At 42.8% G+C, this 22910-nt stretch overlaps 2 protein-coding genes across 3 annotated transcripts in view; both read left to right on the top strand.

Moving 5' to 3' along the window:
• The first annotated feature begins 8167 nt into the window (after nucleotides 1–8167).
• Nucleotides 8168–16414, top strand: tmem51b (transmembrane protein 51b). Its single transcript, XM_083771362.1, has 3 exons — nucleotides 8168–8442; nucleotides 14486–14932; nucleotides 15437–16414. The coding sequence occupies exons 2-3, from the start codon at nucleotides 14502–14504 to the stop codon at nucleotides 15903–15905; spliced, it is 900 nt and encodes a 299-aa protein (XP_083627488.1). The 5' UTR covers nucleotides 8168–8442; nucleotides 14486–14501; the 3' UTR covers nucleotides 15906–16414.
• A 1313-nt stretch (nucleotides 16415–17727) lies between these two features.
• skib (v-ski avian sarcoma viral oncogene homolog b) overlaps nucleotides 17728–22910 on the top strand; it is a 48027-nt gene continuing 42844 nt past the window's right edge. For both annotated transcript variants that reach the window (XM_083772127.1, XM_083772128.1), the window contains exon 1: nucleotides 17728–19075. In XM_083772127.1, the coding sequence (XP_083628253.1) occupies nucleotides 18161–19075 (915 nt within the window). In that variant the 5' untranslated portion in view covers nucleotides 17728–18160. The remainder of the gene's footprint in view (nucleotides 19076–22910) is intronic.

A 22910-nucleotide genomic window follows, 5' to 3' on the forward strand; every position in this document is an offset into this window, starting at 1 on the left:
AATGCATGCCAATGCCAATAGTACAGTGACGGGGAACAAAGAATGTGTATGTGTGCAGTTTTTACCATAGTTTTTACATCACAAAATGGAGAGACTGACGTCTAGTGAGGTGTCTCCAGGCCTCATGATAAAGAGGTCGGGGTCAGGGTTAGGATTATGCATTTATAGATTCAAATAGCAGATCTACTAGTTCACAGAGGGTCACATCTGATGGTTTCACTATTTTTGCATGACAGAATGTTGCACAAGAATATAAACGCTTAAATTGAATTGTTGAGATTAAAATACAAAAAATACGTTTTTATTTATTTGTCTGACGTTTCGATCCTGTGGATCTTCATCAAGTAATCCATCTGTGAACTAAAAGTATTTTAGCCCAGCACCCAGCTGTGGTATTCTACGTCCTCTCTCTAGTCTCTAGCCCCAGTGCATGTGTTTGGAGGTGTGCTGGTCTGTGAGGCAGAACAAGTGCTGTGACATGATGTGATGAATAATACTGTGCAGGTGCTGCTGGGGCTTAAAGATGAGGACCTGGAGCTGGGCCTGGGCATCAGCAACCCCCTGCACCACAGGAAACTCCGGCTGGCCATCGAGGATTACAGGAGCGCCGGAGGGGACCGAGTGTGAGTGCCAGCTTACTCCACTTGTGTGCCGGAAATAAGTTGGTCGGAGATTGCGGGAGTCTATCCCGTCGTTACAATGCGCTTAATCTCTCAAGGCTTCTGCTCTGTCAGCACCACTGCCCGAAAACATGTAGTGATGTTATTAGTAGGAATAAACACAGAAGCACCCAGAAGGAAGAGGACTAAGAAAGGGGACGAGCAAAACTGAGTTCCTGCCCTCAAAGACAAAAACAAAGGAAAAACAAATTATTATTATATTATATTATTTTATTTTATTTTGTATTTATTTTCCCGAATGGGTTCCCAGATTGCAATGCACTAGAGTAGGGCGATAGTGTGCAACACCTACTATCAGCTCCCAGTACCTGCCATACAACTTGCCACACCCAAGCTGTACTACTCATACGCTGAGTTGCCGGTGATCAAACCTGTGATGGCCCAAAGGTGAGTGCTCTACCTACTGAGCAGTTCTACTAGCAGATCTGCAAGTTCTGAGCCTATAGATCTGTCACCAGATCTGTCACCAGATCTATAAAAGTATAAATCACCCTTTACTCACGTGTGTGCACCTTCCTCCTTGAAGACCATGTCAACTGGGAGGTCAGAGGGGACTAAAGGCAAAAGGAAAAAAGTACTAGAGTAAAGGTATAAAAGTATTGGCATCAAAATATACTTACAGTAAAATACAAGTACTAGAATGGCTCATTTCACAATATTTTTTATTTATTTGGGAGTAGAAGTATACATTATCAAAAAATGGAAATGCTCAGGTAATGTAAAAGTACAATAAGTAATATTTTATCATTAAAATTAAAGTGTTAAATAGATATATTCTGATTCTGATTGTTAGTGTTTGTCCAGTAACAGGGGTTTCCATGTCTCTCCGGCTCTTTAATAAACATAAATGTATTTGATCTAATCAGAAGAGAGAATTGCAGGATACAGGATAAATAAGTTAAATTGGACGTAATGACTCAAATGAGTAGATGGAATTTAAACTGGAACACTAAAATTGAAGCTGATAAATGTGTACTCTCTCCTGAATTGATTGGCTGAAATTGGCAACCAACATAAGATTTTGAGAGATGGGGAGACCACACTCAATAGCAATGATTATTATCAGAAAATAATGCTTTAACTTATTAACCAAAACTTTTTGTTTTAACCAAAAGATATCACTTAGCCTATCCTACCTTTAAGAACAGTACTTGTTCTGAACCTCAATTGAGGTTCTGACAGTCCCATCAACACAGAATAATCCTAAAATGTACATGTGTACAGTTCAGATCAAAAACATCGTTTACGGGGTTAGGGTCTGTCTATAGTCTGTCATTTAGGACAGACTTTGATGGACAAATGGGTTCTTAAAGAGGTTGATCTGTACTGGGGAACTCTGAAGTGTCTGCCTTAGGGGAGAACCCTTAACTCAGGGTGGAGGACATGGGTGAGGTCTGAAATAATTGTTAACCCTATAGGCCTAATTGTGGTGTGCTGAGGAGTGAGGATGGATGAGTCTGTGACTGACCGTTCTCCTCGTCTCGAATACAAACAACAAACACAACAAAACTACAAATACAGGCACGCATAAGTTGTTGGGAAATGGACAGTTCAGAAACCTGCCCACCAATGACATAATGGATGGGGAAACCAAGTGAATGGAAACTACAGCTTTTGTCACCCTGGAAAGCTAGCATGCTGAAGTAGAAGCCATTGTTCAAGCATCAATAAAACAAAACATACAAATACATTTTGAAATCTTGTTTGAAATGACCAAACTTGCCTACCGTTTATTAATTTGGTATAGGTTTCTGTTATAATGAAGATAAGGTTTACAATGGGTTACTTAAGTCTTAAAGTACTTGATTTCCTCAGACTAAATTCATTGCACTGTCGAACAGACGTCCATATTTCCAATCAATATTAATCCCTACTATGGCTAATAATGGACTATAATCATCCACTATTAGGCTGTCAAAAGCGTCAGAGATGGACCACCACTGGGTGGCCAACACATGGCTGAGTGACGTGGGCCTGCCACAGTACTCCCAGACCTTCCACACTCACCTGGTGGACGGCCGGGTGCTGAACTCCCTGAGCCGCAGAGACCTGGAGAGACTGTTGGACATCAGTGACCAGTCCCACCAGACCAGCCTCCTGCTGGCCATCCAGCTGCTGCAGACGCTCAACTTTGACAAAGAGGTCCGAATAGCATGACACACACGCACGCACGCATGTCACACACACGCAGGCATAACTCTTAACTTCTCAATGCCTTTTCCTAACCCTAACCTAAATATTTTCCTTATTAAGCAAGCGTGTATAACTCAAAACATTTTTTTTAACTATAAATCAACCATTTATCTAGTGAGGACCAGGACATTGTTTATTTCTGAAGTTATGGGGGTATGTGGCCCTCACACACTGTTGGGAACAGGAATAGAAGACTAGCAGCATACAACACAGCTGGTTTATTTAGCAGCCAATAATGTTAACATCGACCATATGAACTTATGAAGCCAGGCTCATGGCACTTATATACATTATTTAGTTATGAACATGAACATAGTAGAGTGCCAGCAGAGACTGAGTATAGTGGAAGTGACATCACGTGTATTGTACACACACAGAAGAACAGCAAACACAAAAGGAAGCACCACCTTGTGGTACCAACCGGCATTGCATAGGCCAACTGAATGTTACAACACACACACACACACACTCTCACACACACACACACACATGATGTGCATTGTGCGCACACAGAGAAGCCTGCTGCCTGCAGCGTCCAGTCTGAGTGACCACACACATCCTCCGCCCATCCATGGCTCAGCTCAGTGTTTTCCTTGGCCTCTGCCATATTTATGCTGGTGTGGTTATCTGTGCGTTGTGTTTCCACAGGCCCTGCAGACCCGCCGGGCTCAATGTGAGCAGCAGGATCAGGACCTCATTGTTTGGACATGTCACCGGGTGATGAAGTGGGTCACAGACATAGACCTCAAGGTGGGTGGGAGGGAGGAGGGGTCAATGACCACACTCACTTCACTAGTGGCTTTTACAGGTCAGACTGGAACATGCAATTCAATTCAATTGAATTCAAAGGGCTTTATTGGCATGAGAAAACACATACGTTAACATTGCCAACGTGGAAGTGAAACAAGGAACAAAGGCTGCACGCACGCATGCACACACACACACGATTTAAAAGTATGAATTATAGTATACAATTTTGTATATTTTGTACTTGGCTACTGAAATAAAAATCACCATAAAAATAGATATATGACCATATAAATTCCACACAGCATACCTTGGTTATAAATAAACTATTTGTGTATAATATAGAAGAAAAATAACAGTTGACTTGTCTAGTTTAATCCAACTGACTCCTGTAGGGAGTGGTGCGGTCGGTCAAGCACACCACCCTCTCCATGGCTCACTGGTCCCAAGAGGAGCTATTTCCATTCCTAAAGGTGATAGCCCCCTGTCGGAATGCTTTGTAGCAGGGTAGAGGATATTCTTTGAATTTTCTCAGCTGACTGCAGGTGGTACAGGTGCTGTTTCCGAGTTATGTTCACACCGAACAGCTGACCCTCTCCACTAGTGTCCCGTTGATCATTATGGAAAATGTACTGTTATTCTCTGCCATAGCTTTCACAAACCCACAACCATCTCCTTGGTTTTACTGATTGAATTAACGAGGATTTGTATAGCTGACCACAGGCGATAGCTATCCATATCTGCACCCAGTAACCACTATACTTTTAGACTCACTAGTATAGATTCAGAGACTATAATCTATCATCTCCAACCGTGGCTCACCAAATATGAGTCATTGCTGGGTAGCGACATGAACACGCGATAATTAGCTCCTGCTCTTTTAAAGAAAGAAAACATCATGTCCACTGTGCTTGACCTTCAGGAGTATGCAGATGGTCTTCAGGGCAAAGGAGTCCATGGAGCTATGCTGGCTCTGGATGCCTCCTTTGACACAGAAGCTATGGCCAGGGCCCTGGGAATCCCTAGTAACAAACACATGCTGCATCGACACCTGTATGAAGAGATGAAATCCCTCTCCATACCTTCAAGGTACATTATCACCATGAATTTGTGTCATTTCGAAAAAACAAAAATAAAATAAAAAGGATCCTGTTTCCTCTGTCTCTACACTTGTAACCATCAATAAAGGCAAGAAAGGACAGAATAACTCAAAAATAGTAAACTACTACAGTAAGTGATGAACTTCTTTCGATGGTTTACTTTCACAGCTGTGGTGAGCAGAACAGTGAGACCTCAAGTTCCTCCTGCCATTCCCCTGCCATTGCAAACCATTACATCATGGAGCGGGAGTGTTTGAGGAGAAGATCTGGCAGGGTGTGTTATTATTTTCTGCATTTATTGATTTAATAGCAAGGAGACTGCAGTGGGTGTTTCAAATGATGCCTACAGTACAGTATGTGTATGGTCTCATTGGGTCCATTTGTATACTGTGTATAATGTGTATATGTGTATATATGTGTTTTTCTCTGATTGTTCACACTTGCCTTTCTTCCAGAGTCCTTTGAGGTTGCATTCAAACAGCCAATCAGTGGAGCGAGGCCAGGGTTTCCATGGCAGCTGTGGATCTCTGCCTAGAGAGGCCAGAGTGCAAGTTGTGCCAAGGACCAAGAGAAGCCCCATGTACACCTACAACAGTGTTGAAATCGCCAACGTCTGAACCGCCAGCACTGTTTGAATGACATTGTTGTTTACTACTGACAGATTGCCCCTATACAAAGCATGGAACCTAATCACCAGACTGATGACTGATTCAAGGGGAATTCAAACTGTGCTACATGCCCAGTTCAATTTGTAAAATAAACAGGGGGCAGGGGGGGTTGACCACATTCCCTGTACTTCGTCACATCACAAGGAGTTGTGCCTTGTGAGCATGCTATTTTTGCTATTAAAAATAAAGCTTCTGTACTGACCACACAATGTTTAAACATGTATATCCAAATGCCTTTTATACTGTCCATTTTGGCTCTCAAGCGGAGGTCTGCCTCCAGCTGAGCTACTGCTCGCCCCATGCAATTGAACCTATAGAAATTCAGGTCATGTAACATCACAGAAGCTGCGCAAGGAAGCCTCCTGAGTCAACAAATGATGCTGCTGGAGATACTGCAGAGTGAGTGGGGAAACTGATGATGTGCTGCTGACTCCATAGTTATTGTCTGCTACTCTGTCCAGTCAAGTCCAGACAGCTCTGTTTTTTTGCACCTCAAGTCACCATCAGCTCTATACATGTGACGGGAGGGATGTACAGTAGGCTGGAGGTTTCTAATCTAGAATTAGATGTGATATAAGGTGCGGTGCAAGGCTTGTCATCATTACATTGATGAGCGGTAACTCGTCTGCTATGGCAAATACCATAGCAGAGCTTCGCCTTTGGTAAAATAGCACATGTATATAAAGCATACACAAGGATGGTTTATTATCATTTCTGTCAGGATTTTCTCAGCAAATCACGACTGCAAATGCTACCACGCAGGACTGTACCTTAAGATAGCATATATGTACACTCCAGCAATTAAACATTCCACATCTGTTTAGTGTTTATTCAAGAGCAAATGTTAACAGCTTTACTACCCCTAACCAGTAGATTATCATCAATAAAATGACATACAGCACTTGAGCAATGTGTAAAACTGTGGCAAATACACTGCCGTTTTACATTGCATTAATCAGTTTATTATAAACATTGTATTGGCCAAAATGGTAACACGACTATTTATGTTTAAGAAGTCAATTGTCAATACATACATAAGTAGATTATGTTCGATCCAAGAAAATGTGAGCCTAATTCATATAGGAATTAGGAACCCAACAGTTTAACTGCAGTGACAAACGATTTGCAGTTACACTAGAAGGTAAATCCACACAGAACAGGTTTGTCAACATGCAAGGTGAAGGTATAGGTTCAAGCGGGAAGATTAGATGGGTTTAAACTCGTTTGACTTCTAATATATTCAACCACTGCTCTGCTGGAATGAACACACACACACACACACACACACACACATGTATACATAATCTCACAAAAGTGAGTAGACCCCTCGCATTACTGCAAAAAAAATGATATCTCTTCATGTGACAACAATGAAGAAACATCACTTTGATACAATGTAAAGTTTTTCAGTGTACAGCTTGGATATCAGTGTAGATTTTATTTTCCCCTCAAAATAACTAAAAATCACACCAGTGTGAAGTGAGGGGCGCTAATATATTGAAGTCTAACTCAAATTGATTAGGTGATGTAATGGTGCCAACACAAACATTAAACGCCATTAACAATAAAGAGACAATATGACATAATGAGGTACATTTGACTAAATTTTCCCTTCATTGTCAATGGTGTTTACAAAACAAGCATTGAACTAAAGACAAACATTAAACCTGTATATATATATGTAGCATTAAGAAGAAGCGGGATTGAACCCAGGCCTCCCACTCACCAGACCAATGAATGCCAACATGTACTGTGACATACTGAAGCAGAGGGCCGCTGGGCAGTATTCCAACATGATAATGACCCCAAACACACCTCCAAGATGACCACTGCCTTGCTAAAGAAGCTGAGAGTAAAGGCGATGGACTGGCCAAGCATGTCTCCAGACCTAAACCCTATTGAGCATCTCTGGGGCATCCTCAAACGGAAGGTGGAGGAGCGTAAGGTCTATAACATCCACCAGCTCTGTGATGTCATCATGGAGGAGTGGGAGATGATTCCAGTGTCAACCTGTGAAGCTCTGGTGAACCCAGGAGGGTGAAGGCAGTGCTGGAAAGTAATGCTGGCCACTGGCCACACAAAACAATATTGACACTTGGGCCCAATTTGGACATTTTCACTTAAGGGTGTACTCACTTTTGTTGCCAGCAGTTTGGGATTAATGTTTGTGTTTTTAGTTATTTTGAGGGGAAATTAAAATCTACACTGATATCCAAGCTGTACACTGACTGGCTGACTGACAAAGTGTTGTTTCTTCATTGTTGTCACATGAAGAGATATAATTATTTTTTTTGCAGAAATGCGAGGGGTGTAGGTGTACTAACTTTTGTGAGATACTGTACATACATACATACATACATACATACATACATACATACATACATACATAGTATGTATGTATGTATTACATACATACATACATACATACATGACATACAGTTTGGCCTATTTGCCAATAGAAAACTACGGTCAACACATTCATGCTGTAGTGTAAATAATGTCCTCCTGTAGTGTAGGCCTATCCATTCATTGAATATGCTAGTGCTGTTCAATGTTCAATGAGTCATGACACAATAATTAAAGAACAGAATAGAATCAATAGATTGTGCTCGAAATCACAGTTCATCGCCTAAAATTATGTACTTTTGTTTTAAATTGCCCTGGACAGAACTAGCACTAGGACCACGGGGGAATCCCTGCCCACACACACATTACACACTTTACAACCGGGGGGCGGTGTCTTCTCTCCAGGCGCACAAAGTTCCTGTCTAATATTTTCTTTACATTCTACTAGTGGGGGGGAAACTTGGCAGTTGGCACTGTACGAACAGACTCTCTGTACCTACCCCCTGCACGTGAAGGCATTTATAGTGGACGCATGTTGTTTACACTGTTGGTTGTCATTGATTGTACGCGCTATCAGTGAGTCAGTAGTTCCATGATCTCTGTGTCATCTTCCTGAAAACACCTGCATGCTTCAGGTTCAGGTAACCAGTGCCACCCATCGAATACAGGGAAGTCCTTCCTTGGGCGGTGATCGTTGTGGGGAAAAAGGTAAGGTCGCTTTTGATATTTACCAATTGTCATTTTGGTAGTGTAGATATCGCAAATTCCACAACACCTGCAGTAATTGCGCACAAAACGGCAAACGCAGAGGAAAGCGCACACGGTTTTTAGTAGAGACCGTTTGTGTTGTGTGTGTTTTGCTGTAAGTGGTGCCATGGTTGGTATGAGGGCTGTTCCTTCTTCCTTAACTTCAAGAAGAACGGTTTTGCTTCTTAAACATTATTTTAACGCGAAAGTTTTCAAACGATTTTAATAGTTCTGGTAGTAGCTAGACTTTCGCCGCAGCCTGAATATATCATAAGAACGTGTATCCATGTAGAATGTTACGTTTGTGCGCGCGTGTGAATCGTACTGAGAGGAAACGGGGCCCTTATAAACACAGGCTAGTCTTACATTTAAGGACAAATAATAGGCTTCTAAAAGTTGAGTGCTTTTGCTCTAGCCTTTGTTAAACATCAGTGGCGTTATTCCATGACCTACAAGTATACGACCTTTAGAAGAAAAGTTGAATGAAGCCATGAAGGATTATTTAAAACACCTTGAAGGAGTTTGCCAGCCATGTCTCTTTTTAGCCAGACGGTGACTCTACACAGTATGGGGGGCTTTCCAACTCTCTGAATGGACCATGACATGTGCACTTAAAAAACTTTAAAACAAAAGCAAATTGAGATTTCAGAAAAACTTAAAAAACAGCAATATGCTGTGAATTTGACTGGACTGACCAAAAGGCATCCATACGTAGCCTGGCTGAAACTATGATTATTTTTTGGCAAAACTAATACAATCACAAATTCACAATACCCCCCCCCCCCTCCCCCCCCCCCAAAAAAACAAAAACAAACAAACAAACAAACAAAAAACGTCATGCAGGACTTTTTCCAGTGAGCCAACTTAACATGCACACTGATTGCTTGACCCGAATGGAACACTCATGATTAGTATCTAGGCAAATCTACTATTTGTCAAATATGGTCTTTTAATTATAATTATACACAATGTATTGTGTGTATGTATACTGGTAGGTACAGAAGTTATAAAGAAATACACATCCTTGTGATATCGCAGGTTTTTTAAATGTAAAGAAAGACAAATACCTATATACTGTAAATGTCATGCATGTTCCATCTTTAATGTCATCTTCCAACAAACAAAACTCCAAAGAAAAAACTAGAAAAAGATCAATAGCTGCAAGCAGCGATAAGGCGGGACCAAGCAGGAAGGCAATAATATAAGCAATAAGATTAATATGCACAATAAGCCATAGAAACATGGAAGACTGAACTTGAGAAAAAGAAGACCATGTAAGCTATCCGGACACAATCAGTTGTTGTATTAACAGCTAAATCATTCAAGAAGGCGATAAGCAAATATGCTTTGAGTACCAACTTATACTCAAACTTCTGCATGAACAATACATAAAACCTACACTACACGTTTGCGCACACAAACGTGCATACTATGTGCACGTCACACACCATAGGCATTTTCATCAGGATGGGAGGCACTTATTAGCTTTGTACACCAAGGTACTAATGAGTGGGACAGTACATGATAAATATGAGTGTGGAAACAAGTTATTATATTACTACTATTATTAAAAATGTCTGCAGTGAATTTCAATTAGAATATTGAAACCATACAGGATGATCAAAGATTAGTTTTGCACATCCAAAAGACCTCTTGACGGCAGAATTGAATATGAAGGACCCCAAATGGAAACTTTCTTGGGTTTTAAATCCTCTTAGCAGACCTTGTATGTACTTTCCTGTGCTTTTTTTCTGCAACTTCACGGCACTGTTAAAGTATTCAATAAATTAATCAGGTGCCGGCCCCAAAGTGAACTGAGATCAAAGAGGTTAACAGTTAGTAGCTCCCTTTGCACTGCTCTTCTTCAGACCGTCTGACGTAGAGCTTTGTTATTGTTAACTAAGAATGTTGAAAACCATGACATTTCCTGGACGACCGTGACAGTCCTGGACAAATGGGGACATCTGGTCAGAACAGTGGAGAGAGACAGAAAGTGTCAATATTGGTTCGATACATTTAAGTCAATATCTGCTGATACTGTGATACTTATGTCTTTAGCAGTATGGTCTAATCTAAATACATTGATTTTCCTTATCTGGAGGCAGGTCTTGATTAACATGGATGTGTACTTTGGGTCAAGTTAGAATAATTATAACCAAGCAATGGTTTGTGACATACAGACTGGACTGGGACAAGCCCTGGCTTTTATTGTCTTGACCAGCCCACTTCTGATATGGAAAAGAAGGCCGGGCCTCAGCTAAACGTAAACGTCGTTTTCGTCCCTTGTGCTCATCACAATGCATCTCCAATGCATAATTGCGCACACAGCCCTCTCACACATTAATGCCAAGCAAATCAAGTTGACACAAAGTAGCCTAAACCCACATCTAGTGTTCAGCGATGATTCCAAGTTACTTTATAGTGGTTCTCAAACTTTAGCTCGAGACCCAAAACTGAAAACTGATGTCTCCCATGGACTCTCAACATGTTGTTGATCTGCTATTTCCACTACTTTTTATTAATTAAAAGTTATTTCTTATTTATGGACCCTAGATTAATTTTGATTTATCTATGGAATTATTTGGGATTTTATTCTTGTTAAAACTTTTTTATTTTGGGGGATTCTTTTGAAGTATATATAAACTTTATTACAGGCTCGTGGCCCACAAGGTAAGACAGTACATCACATATACGAGAATACAAGTAATAATTAACCACAAAATAGGAAGTTTCACTCGCAACCCATGAAATGACCCACAAATGGGTCCCCAACCCACTGTTTTGGAACAGTATATCATCAACAGTATATCAGCCAACAAATGGCTGGGCCCCTGAAAGGTTCCAGTGAATGGGTCCTCCCTAAATCTGCCTTACACAATACACATACATAACTAAATATGCGTGCTCTCTCCCCTACTGTACATACAGGTAAACACATATTTGTGGGGTATACGCAGCATTGCTCAGCCAATCAAATCATCGCTATTGAGTACACAGTACACACATTACTCAGCCAATCAAATCATTTTTAAATGCTGTAACATTAGCCCCCTGGCCTGGAGCAGCATTCTGAGCTTAAAGGACAAGTTTTTTTCAACCAAGGTTCATGTTTTAGGATGTCATTAGAGAAAGTATAAGATGCGTGTTAATTTTCTTTCATTTGCTGCTTTCTTTCATTTTAGGGACTTTAGCTCTTTTTGACAGGGGGGCGGGGGCATTCGAGCATGGGGCTAAATATGTATTTTTTTACCAAATTTTATTGTGATTTATTTTTGTATTATTGACTATGATATATAGTCCTAATACACCCCAGGAAATTACATCTGGCCACAGAAGATCACAGGATCTACTGAATATGAAGGTAGCCTACTGGGGGAAGGCTTATACTGTGTGTATAGGCTCAATATGTCAGTTTGTCACATTCAATAGATCCTGTGATATTTTGTGGACGGATGTAATTTCTTGGGGTTTATTAGGACTATAGTATATAATAAAATAATAAATCGCCATAATATTTTGTCAAAAAATACATATTTAGCCCCATGCTCGAATGCCCCCACCCCCTGTCAGAAACTGGTAAAATCCCAAAAACGAAAGAAAGCAGCAAATGAAAGAAAATTAACACTCATCTTTTAGTTTCTCTAATGACAACCTAAAACATGAACCTTGGTTGAAAAAAACTAAAGTTGTCCTTTAACAAAAAAAAGTTGGTCATTACATTTTTATTTGGGCCTAAAGCCCTCACCAACTTCCTCTTCTCCTTTCTTTCATGGCATCCCAATTGATGTACAGGTCCTGACAAGGAAATCTACTACATTAGCCAGTTTTTAGATCATGTCTACGACTCTACGCCATATTTGGTGACCCATCCGATTCTGTGATCTGCCCTCATAGGGATCTTGCCCAGCTGAAGAGCAGAATGATGCCACCGCTACCATTAACACCATGCTAAATGGTGTAGCTTGGATGATGGGCTGTATTGGCTTTGCAACACATTTTTAAACTGAAGGTCTAAAATCCACAAATAGTCTCACCAGACCATAACACATTTCCCTACATAGTTGGGGTGATTAAATGCATCTTTTGGCATAATCCAGATGGCTAGGATGAGGGTATCTGTCATGCCACCCTACCCGATAGCCCAGAGACGTGCAGAATCAAGAAAAGTGCAGCAGAATACAACGTGGCAGTGGGCCAGCCTCCATCTATTGAGCTCAACCAGCAACTTCCAGAAATTCCTGTACTTCAGACTGGTTCCCAAACATTTTCAGCTTAAAGGGATAGTTCACAATTTCCCGTGGTGGGAGTTCTGCTCTGGTTTTGAATATCACATTCCGTGCTCAGCCAATCAAAATATCGCTATGGGGTTACGGTACACACATTGCTCAGCCAATCAAATCTGTTGTAGGTTCACTTTGGAGAACAAGGTCAAAAGCCTGCTCGACGAACAGGTTCTTATTTTGTTTGAACAGCACGTTTCTTGTGTTTCTGTTTGTCAGTTGGTACTGGTAGTCATTCATCGCTTGTGTAACGTCGGATGTCTGCCTTCAAAAATGTATTCTCGCTGTTGTCATGGGAATCTGTACACATCGAACACATAACCAAAGTTGTCAATGGCAAGAGACCACACATGATCAAAGTTGTCATAGATATAGGGGAGTACAAGTATGTTACCCAGTAGGAGTTTAGGATGTAAAGATGTGATTCAGCTTATGGACTGAAGATGAGGAACGATCCTCTTTTCCAAGATTTGGTACCTTGACCTGAGGCTAATTTCACGGCTTTAAAAAATGAGAATCGTGTGAGAATTCTGGTCTAAATTCTTGTGGACTAATAGTAATACTGACATAGTTAAGTTCTGTCACTTCATTCTTTCTCTCACTTCATTCTTTCTCTAACTGTCTCTCCAGTTCTCATCTTTCATGTTAGGACTTGTCTTCCACCATACTTGTTGGCCATACTTTGTCGCAACGGCTCTCTGGGAACTCCATGAAGTAATTATAAGTTTCATAACATTTATTCAACCATGCTGAACAAAATGTTCAGAATCGCTTTGAAATCTTCAATCTTTCAGTTTAATGAGATGCACAGGAGTGTATTTGCACACTTTCAGACTATTGTGAATCAAATTTGTAATTTAAAGTAGTTCCCTTGATTTTGGAATTTTTTATGGCACCATAACTGATGCTCCAAGCCGATTTTCATTACGGTGTATTGTACCTGCCCATCCGTCTGTCTCTCACAGGGATAACTCTTGACTGTTTTAATTGGGTTTGGATCAAATTATTCGATCAAATGTGACTGTGGATTGTTTTCGGTTGTAAGGGAAGGGCCATAGCCTGAAGACACAAACCAAATCGTCACAAAAGATCATTACCAGTCAACTACAATATTTTAGAATACTATTAACAATATCATAAATACTATAATGAAGATGGGTGTGACATCTCTCAGAGTGCATTTTTAGTTGCATTCACCAGACTATTATAGCACTTCGCCACCTTGTGCACAAATTAAAGTACTACATTAAAGTTTTGGACATTTCTTTTTCCTATTTTTGGTCTGTCTGCACTTTGACCACTTTGAAGGCCCATGCACCCAGAGTGCATCTGTTTTTTTTGTCATCTGAAAAAAATGTATGAATCAGATTGATCAAAATATTACGCATAACAGCATCACAGCCCCTCATCAGACGGAAATGTCAGAGTAGGTGAGCTAGACATCTTAGAAAAGTGTGTGTTCGTTCGTCATTAAAAATGGATGCTGTGTACAAGTGGCATCCCTATTTTGGGCATATCCATATACAGTACAATATGCCCTACATTTCCCAATTAAAAAACAAAAATGGTAAAATAGCCACTCTAAATTCACAACGTGTCATGATGCGACGTGTTCAAGTACGACAGGTAGGTTGTATAAGTATTTAGGCATAAGTGCTTAATGTCAAGTTGACTTATTTTGGTCTCACACATTATTGTGAATTTTGTTGTTTTGTTTTCCTAAGGTTTTGTCCTGCAAGGATGTGTTCCAGCCGGGGCCTATGTGGGGACAGTGAGCGTGCCTCCAGATCCTCCAACTCTGGCAATTCAGGGTCCCATTATGCCCTGTGCGCCTTAGGGATTGGTCTCATTGCCCTGGGCATTGTCATGATCGTATGGACCGTGGTACCCTTGGCTATTGAAGCTTCAGAGGCCACACCTTCGCCGGGCAACTTTACGAAAGTGCCAGGGGATGATGATGAGGGGGAGGATGACGAGAACAAACTAGATGGCAAAAGCACCTCATCTGTGGCCCTTGTGCTTGTTGGAGCAGGGGTCGCCATGCTGCTCCTGGCCATTTGCCTCGGAGTGAGAAATAAGCGAAAACAACAGGACAGAAGCAGGCAGCAAACAGCAGCAGCAGCAGCATCGAGAGCCCCCCTTACGGAAGTGACTGGGGATCAGGAAGAAACGTGAGTGCTGATACCTATAGACATAATATAGGTAGACCCATTGGCACTGGATTGTAAATCAATGCCATATTGGTAGGGGCAACTTTCCATAACTACACTGCAAACAATATGCTTGAGTCCTGGAAGTACCTGGAAACTAAACATTGCCTATTTAATTGTATCATATAACACACAGCTACTTGTCTGGCATTTGTAAATAAACCAACCCTAAAATGAGGATTTTAATTATGGAATGATTTCCTGCTTCAATAGACATACAGTAGGAGACTCGGCGTGCCCCAACCGATAGGGCAGCCAAGTTGACTCATTGCTCCAGTGAGCAGCCCATACGGTTTTCTACTGTACGTGTGTGTATATAGCTATGATTTATACAAGCTCCTGATGCCTGTTGTGCTGTTACGATCTGACATGACTGCATGACTTAGTTGATGCTGATAATTGTGAAGCTGGCAGTTTTTTCAGACTCCTTACTTTCTAGGTCTTGTCTCATGTGTCCCATTTCAGACAGGAGAATCCTACTGCTGCATACGGCGTACCCAGCTACGAGGAGGCCGTTGGCAGCGGTCAGTACCCGGTCCGCGAAAGCAACCTTCGGAACAGCATCTCCCAGCTGCCATCCTATGAGGACATCATCGCCGCCGTGGAAAACGAAGGGGCAGAAGAACCCAGGAACGACCCTGCTCCTCGTGTGGAATCGGCAACCAGCCCAACCAGTCCGGCTGCTGATGAAGCCCTAAACGGTGCCTCTCCAGCTGCTGCCGCCAGCGCCAGCCCCAACCCCAACCAGCCCACTCGCAGTAGCAGCCGAGCCAGCAGGATACTTCGTCCCCTCCGGATACGGAGGATCAAGTCAGACAAACTGCATCTGAAAGACTTCCGGCTCCACATCCGCAGTCCAACCCAGAATCCAGTGACGATCGAACCCATCACTCCGCCACCGCAGTACGACGATAAGATGCCAGAGTTAGCATAGCGCCTCTTGAAGCCTAGAGCGGAGAACTGCTTTTGATCAACGGCACTATATCTGGTTCAGAGGGACAAATGACAACATATCTGAAGAGCTGTTTTCGAAAATAATGACTAGAAATGCTGCAATGTGTGTGAGGTCAGGCTGGGAATGGCTTCATTACCAACTGACACCACAAATATAGTATATTACAGTGGTTCTTAACTTTTTAATTTCAAGGACTCCCATAGAACCCCCATTTCGAAGCTACAGTCTTTCTTGCTATTTGTGGAAACATAGACAGTGCCATGCTGCCATCCATATTTATTGAGTTTAGTTGCTGCATTATACATTGTGTCGGTGTGAATGTGATTAGTATGTCACACCTGTCATGATATGTTTTACTTCCGGGGGAAATGGATGCCTATTACCTGGGGAAATTATGAAATGGTACAGGCATTGTAATAAATTACATGGATAGGGAGATCTGTTTAGTGAACAGAAAGATACTGAGGGCATACTTAAGCATTTGGTTTGTTTATGGGGTGCATACTTAACAAAAGCACAGACAGTTTGAACATATAGATGTGCTGATAAAGGTTCTATATGTTCAAACTGTCTGTGCTTTTGTTTTACATGTCTAATAGCCCTTTAGCCCATGGTAAATCATTACTTATTCATTCAAATCACATTAATGTTTCTAAACAGAGTTCTCCCTTACAAGTGCCTAGCAAAGACTTTGCCAAAGCCTTTTGTGTATGCCATAATTCATATTTGTATAATCTATTGAATAGATGTGTTTTTCTACAGCATTTGTTAGGATCATGTTAAGGCTAGATTTTAGTTGCAAAATCAGGGGAAAATCTGTTAAATAATTTATTCCTGTGGCTATTTTAACTAACTTATAATGGGCATAGGTTCTAAGGACAAATACCTGCTACTGTTTTTATCACACCTCTAATTTGCTAACATGTTTGATTTTAATCAAATAAAAGTTATTGCTCCGTTTTCATTTTGTTTATAATTACTTTTAAATTATGCCAGCATATTTATATATTAGTTTTAATTTATTTTTAAGATCAACATAAACCATCATTGATCCCCTGATTGAAATGCAGGTGTATGGCAGCTACAGCCAAGACTAGTAAATAATGTAATTGTAGGTTTACTTTTCAAGGTCTCAGAGGAACGCTGTATGCGTTTAAAGGTATGATTTATCTAATTCATTTTGTACCTTATCAACTTTATTACCATATTCATCACTGTAAGTACTTCCCTTCAGCCGCCTCTGTATTGGTATACTTATTGTGGACATTTGGCGCCCCCGAGTGGTGCATAATGGCCAGACCAATGTGAAATGTCCATGATGCGACATGATATAAAGACTAGTAAAGATTTATTTTATATTGGTCATTTGCACAGAACTATGACTGAAGGTTAAAAAAGGGCTTATAGACGCACACCCTAGTGACCGAGGGAGACTTCTGCCGTCTTTAAAGATAAAATGAAATGAGAAAATGAATCAAGTTCTAGGATAAAATAAGAAATGGGGGGGGGGAAACGTTTGATTATTTTTTACAGGTTTATCAATTTATTATGGTTATTATTATAGCCTGTATAATTTCACTTAAAGAAAAAAAAACAAGTCAACCCTTAGTTCATCTTTTTGAAGAGATAAAAAAAATATCTTTCAATTTTTTTTGTGCTGCTTTTGCAGCTGCCATGTAGCAGAGGGGGGTGGTTAGTTGAGGGAACAGCCAGCCCGGGGAGTCAGTCACATTCCTGGCCGGGATTCAATGACTGAGCCAGACACAAACAAACAGAGAGAGAGAGAGAGAGACGGGGAGAGAGAGAGAGAGAGAGAGATTCACACATTGGGTTTTGAGCGAGGGAGGGAGACAGACAGGGAGAGTACGCCAGACTGAGCAGAATATTTCGGGCTCACATTTAGACTGCAGTGGAGGACATTAGAGCCACAGTGGATCGGATGTTGTTGCTTATTATTACTTGTGTGTGAGTTGTGGACCTGTCCTGTGGACTTTAATCGCGTCTGTCTACCAGAGGAGTCCGCGCGAGCGTTACGGCGGTGTTCATTTTTCTGAATGGACACCTTGGGAATCTACTCGAGTGACATGGAAATGCGCTTCGCTGGACGCATCGAGTTCTGTAGCGGATCCGGATACTGACGGCAACTTTGTTTTGTTTTGGGTTTTTTTGCGGGGGAGATTCAGGCCATATTCATCTCGAATAAGTTTGAAGTCGACTTCTGCATCGGTAAAAACATGGAGGCTACGAGCTTCCAGCCCCATCCCGGACTTCAGCAAACTCTGAAGCAGTTTCATCTGAGTTCCATGCGCTCCCTCGGCGGACCGGCGGCGTTCTCCGCCCGGTGGCACCAAGACATCCTCTTCAGTAAGGATGGCAAGACGGGCGAGCTGATGCTCAACCTGCCCGGAGGAGCGCCCCCGCAGACCACGCCGCCGCAGGTCATGTCCGGCCCGCTCTTCATTCCGTCCGACCGCTCCACCGAGCGATGCGAGACGGTCCTGGAGCGGGAGCCCATCTCCTGCTTCGTGGTCGGCGGGGAGAAGCGCCTCTGTCTGCCGCAGATCCTCAACAGCGTGCTGCGGGACTTCTCCCTCCAGCAGATCAACTCGGTGTGCGACGACCTCCACATCTACTGCTCCCGGTGCACCGCGGACCAGCTGGAGATCCTCAAAGTCGTGGGCATCCTGCCCTTCTCGGCCCCGTCCTGCGGGCTGATCACGCAGACGGATGCTGAGCGCCTGTGCAACGCTCTCATCTACGGCGGTACCTTTCCCCCCCACTGCAACAAGGAGCTGTCCGGCTCCCTGGAGCTGGAGAGGACGGAGAAGAGCTTCAAAGTGTACCACGAGTGTTTCGGCAAGTGCAAAGGTTTGTTTGTCCCGGAACTGTACGCCGGCCCCAGTGCGGCGTGCATCCAGTGCATGGACTGTAGGCTGATGTACCCGCCTCACAAGTTTGTGGTCCACAGTCACAAGAGACTGGAGAACCGAACAGTCCACTGGGGGTTCGACTCTGCCAACTGGCGGGCCTATGTGCTTCTGGATCCGGACTACACTATGAAGGAAGAGAAGAGTCACTTGGAGCAGGCCCTGAAAGAAATAAAAGGGAAATTCGATCTGACCCACAAGCACTCCAGTAAACCCTGCAGGGTAAGTCTGCTCGCCATGGGCTTTTATTTATGTAACTATTCGCTCTCTTTTAGTCATTTTCGTGGGTGGATACCAAGGGGCCTGCAGCATTTTGTTTTTCTTTGCTTGCTTTGACAGACATGAAATGTGTACTGTACTACAGTACTACTGAGACTGCATTTCTGTTTGACCGAGTGGAAATTCCAAGAGCCCCACAGGCCCAGTGAATCCACCTGGTTGCTGCACCAGCCCTTCAAGAAGATAATCATCATTAATATTTTAGATTTGTAATGGTTTATTACACACACACACACACACACACACACACACACACACACACACACACATGTCAACCTGGCTACAGAATATATATATCCTGACCCTGGTTCTCAGCGATGTGAAACATCTCATAAAGTCTCATTTAATTTCAGAAAGGAACAACAAAGCTACTAACCTGCACCCCCCTCCAGTCCCTCCCATCCTCCTTAGTCATGAAGCCCAGTGGTCCAGAGTGACCCCCCCCCCCCCACCCCAGGGTTACCCAAGGGCATCTGCATTATGATGGAGCCCTGATGATATATATTTTATTAGTGTGTGAGAGGAGAGCAGAGGGGCCCGGGGGGGAATCTATTATGGTGCCACAAGGTGGGTTAAAGGATAAGGGTTTAATGAGGATTGGGGAATATCAAGATGTGGGTGAGGAGGAGGAGGGGGCGTTACTGGTCGGGGCAGGATAAGGTGTGTGTGTGTGTGTGTGTGTGTGTGTGTGTGTGTGTGTGTGTGTGTGTGTGTGTGTGTGTGTGTGTGTGTGTGTGCGTGTGCGCGTGCGTGTGAATGCGTCTCACCATGCTGGCTCCATGTGTGGGACAGTGACGTCCACGGTGGACAAAGGTTGGGAGACCAAGTGGCTGTTCTCTCGTCACTCAGCAGCTGCTGTGTGGGACTCTGCTAATGAGGGACATCTATGGATCACCATGGTGCCGCTCCGTCAAATCCTGTTCATTTAGCTCAGTGGTTCTCAACCCTTTTCTTATTATCGAGGGCCATTATTTATTCAGCATTTGAGCCACGGACTGATGAGATTTAGCATCTCAGACCCAAGACTTGGAATATTTTGTTATTGTTGGATATGATTCCATGCTGTATTGACGTGGTGGTAGATGCAGATGTTTAACAATAATTTAACTCTTGAGAGTTTAATGGGGTCCATTGGGTTTCACTTTACACTCTCAAGAGTTAAAGAGCTATACGGGTTCATGTGGTTACCAACTCCCCATCATTTAGCTGGGGACCACCTGGAACCCACTCAACGACCCCTGGTGGTCCCCGGACCAGTGGTTGAGAAACGTTTTCACTGTTCAGTGTAGGGAAATCAACACCCCCAGGTTTTGTACCATTACTGTCATGGCCGTACCTTTGTTGTGTAGAGCTACATGATAATGACAAATATATGAATACATTATGCTCATGTCATCACAACAAAACAGTAGTGTACGACTACGAAATGTAACCCTGGTTCTTTGACTATTTGGTTTCGGCTCAAAGAATCAACCGAACCGAATGTCGAATATGCATTTTTGCCGCTATTCGGCCGAATAGTTTTGGTGGCAGAATATTCAGTGCATCCCTAATTATGAGATGCCCATAATTGGTCCCCTATGGTCCATGAGATTTGGTGTAGAGGGGAAAAAGGAGGGGGACCAACCCCGGTCAACTGAACTATATAGGGTATAAGTGGTTAACATGCTGTGTCTCACAGTGAAGCCAGTCGTTAATGATATTTGTTATGGTTCAGTGAATTGTATACGTTCTACTTCATATGAGATACTATATTGAATATTGGTAGACAACACTGATGTATACAGGGGTATTTCAGAAGACATTTACTAGCAGATAATACAATTATGTTTTGTCTTTTTCCCCCCCCTTTTGTCCTGTGAGAAATGTGCATATAAGACATACATTCAGATCTTGATGATGATAGCAGATAAACATAAATTATTGGGCATTTCTGGGTGAGAGTTCCTTACAGTAACGCAGCATCTTTTTCCTATCAGTTCTCACTGGATGTGATTTATGGGGTGTTATGCTGAGAAACTGACATGGAAACCAGACAAAAAGAAATATCTGTCTTTGGGAAAATCTCTTGCACCTGTGGCTTACAGCGTGTGTGTGTGGTGTGTGTGTGTCTAACTACAGTCAGCAGGACATGATGTATTATTATTGCCGTGTTTCATATTTTCCAAAATGGTGATGCGTTGTACCAAACAGTCTCTCGGTGTGTGTGTGTGAGTGAGTGAGTGTGCGCAGTGAAATCCTCAGTGTTAATAGTATCCATTTGTAACTTTGAGAGTTTGGGTCCATTCGGTTACATCTGTATGCTGCTCTCTGAGTTAAATGAGCACTCAGCGTTTTACAGTGCATATACAGACCTGCCTGAGCATCATGGGGCGTGTGTGTGTGTGTGTGTGTGTGTGTGTGTGTGTGTGTGTGTGAGAGAGAGAGAGTGGGGGAGGTTGTGTGTCTGTCTGCTGTGGTTCACTGTCAGTCGTGTCCCAGTTAGTAGACAGGCGCGGCGGGTCCCCGAGGGAGCCGCACAGCTAGCGCTCCCTCATACATCAGCCCTGACAGGGGAAGCCGCTGAAAGGCCGGACAAGGGCTGCTTTGCAGACCACGCTTTGGCTCGCCTGCTAGCCGTGAAACAACAACTCAATGTTATCAGCCCGCCTCAGCCCTCCTTCTGATGTCAGTGTTTTATTAATCAGAGAGAAACCCACTGCAGTTCCTCCTGGCCCCTGTATAATCTGTCTAGACTCCCGTTTGAATTGTGCACGCACGTCACACACACACACACACACACACAGAAGCGCACACACAGAAGCACACTGTTCAGGTGCGACAGAGGCGGAGAGAACTAATGCTACTTTTCTTTGAAAAAAAGAGTGTTTACACTGTGAGAATGAGTTTTTTTCTGAAAAGAAGCATGGGTGATTTGGTGTGATTTAGATTTTGTCGTCACATCTCAAAATGCAGAAAACGGAATAGAATCAGCTGTATTTTCTTTTTTAAACCACTTAAATTCTATTATACACTTAGTTGGGGACTGTCTCCCAGGGGTCTACTAGAAAATACTAGATTTTATTTTTGAGTGGTGCAAACATTCCCTTACGGAGCTATGTGTGTGGGTGGCTGGCTGGCTGGCTGGCTGGGTGGGTGGGTGCGTCTGAGCACGAAAACAGCATGGTTGTTTTTCACCGCCTGTGCACAACCTAACACACACACAAACACACACGCACATATTAACTGTATATATGGTGATTTCGGGTGTGCCAGTACAGTACACTGCCAGTACAGTACAGTAGAGGTACCCCCACACGGTAACTCTGTCATTTCTCAACCGTTTCGGACGTGGGGCGGCTCGCCGGAAATCCGAAATCGGGCCGGCACCCTGGGTGCGTTCCTGTGGGTCTGTGGGTCTCCCCCCACCCCCCCCACCCCCAAGGAGTTGCAACACTCACTTCACACGGGTGTGATTCTTTTTCTTCACCTTCAGGATAGGGATGCTATGCTAGGGTTCATGTGTTTAACCACTTAAACCCTCTAGACCTGAGTTAACTCTGTACTTTTTCCATCTACACCAGACATCTTTGCCCAAACTAGCCGATCTACAAGCTCACAATGCATTGCCTTTTGTAGGTCTTTGGCTAATGTTCTTCCAGAATATGGATGCTATAGGGTTCATGTGGTTAATACCAAAGCCTGCGTGCAAAAGCAGAAGCTGGATCAGAACACCATTGTGTTGTCTTGCATCAAGTCCTGCATTGGGTCAGTTTGTGCAGATGAGGGCAGATTGGAT

Source organism: Protomyctophum parallelum, assembly GCF_964188405.1.
Source record: "Protomyctophum parallelum genome assembly, chromosome: 8".
Taxonomy (NCBI): Eukaryota; Metazoa; Chordata; class Actinopteri; order Myctophiformes; family Myctophidae; genus Protomyctophum; species Protomyctophum parallelum.

Coding starts and splice junctions, on each gene's coding strand:
- tmem51b (XM_083771362.1), top strand. CDS start 14,502: ATGTGTTCCAGCCGGGGCCTATGTGGGGACAGTGAGCGTGCCTCCAGA. Junction 14,933..15,436: donor ACTGGGGATCAGGAAGAAAC/GTGAGTGCTGAT, acceptor GTCCCATTTCAG/ACAGGAGAATCCTACTGCTG.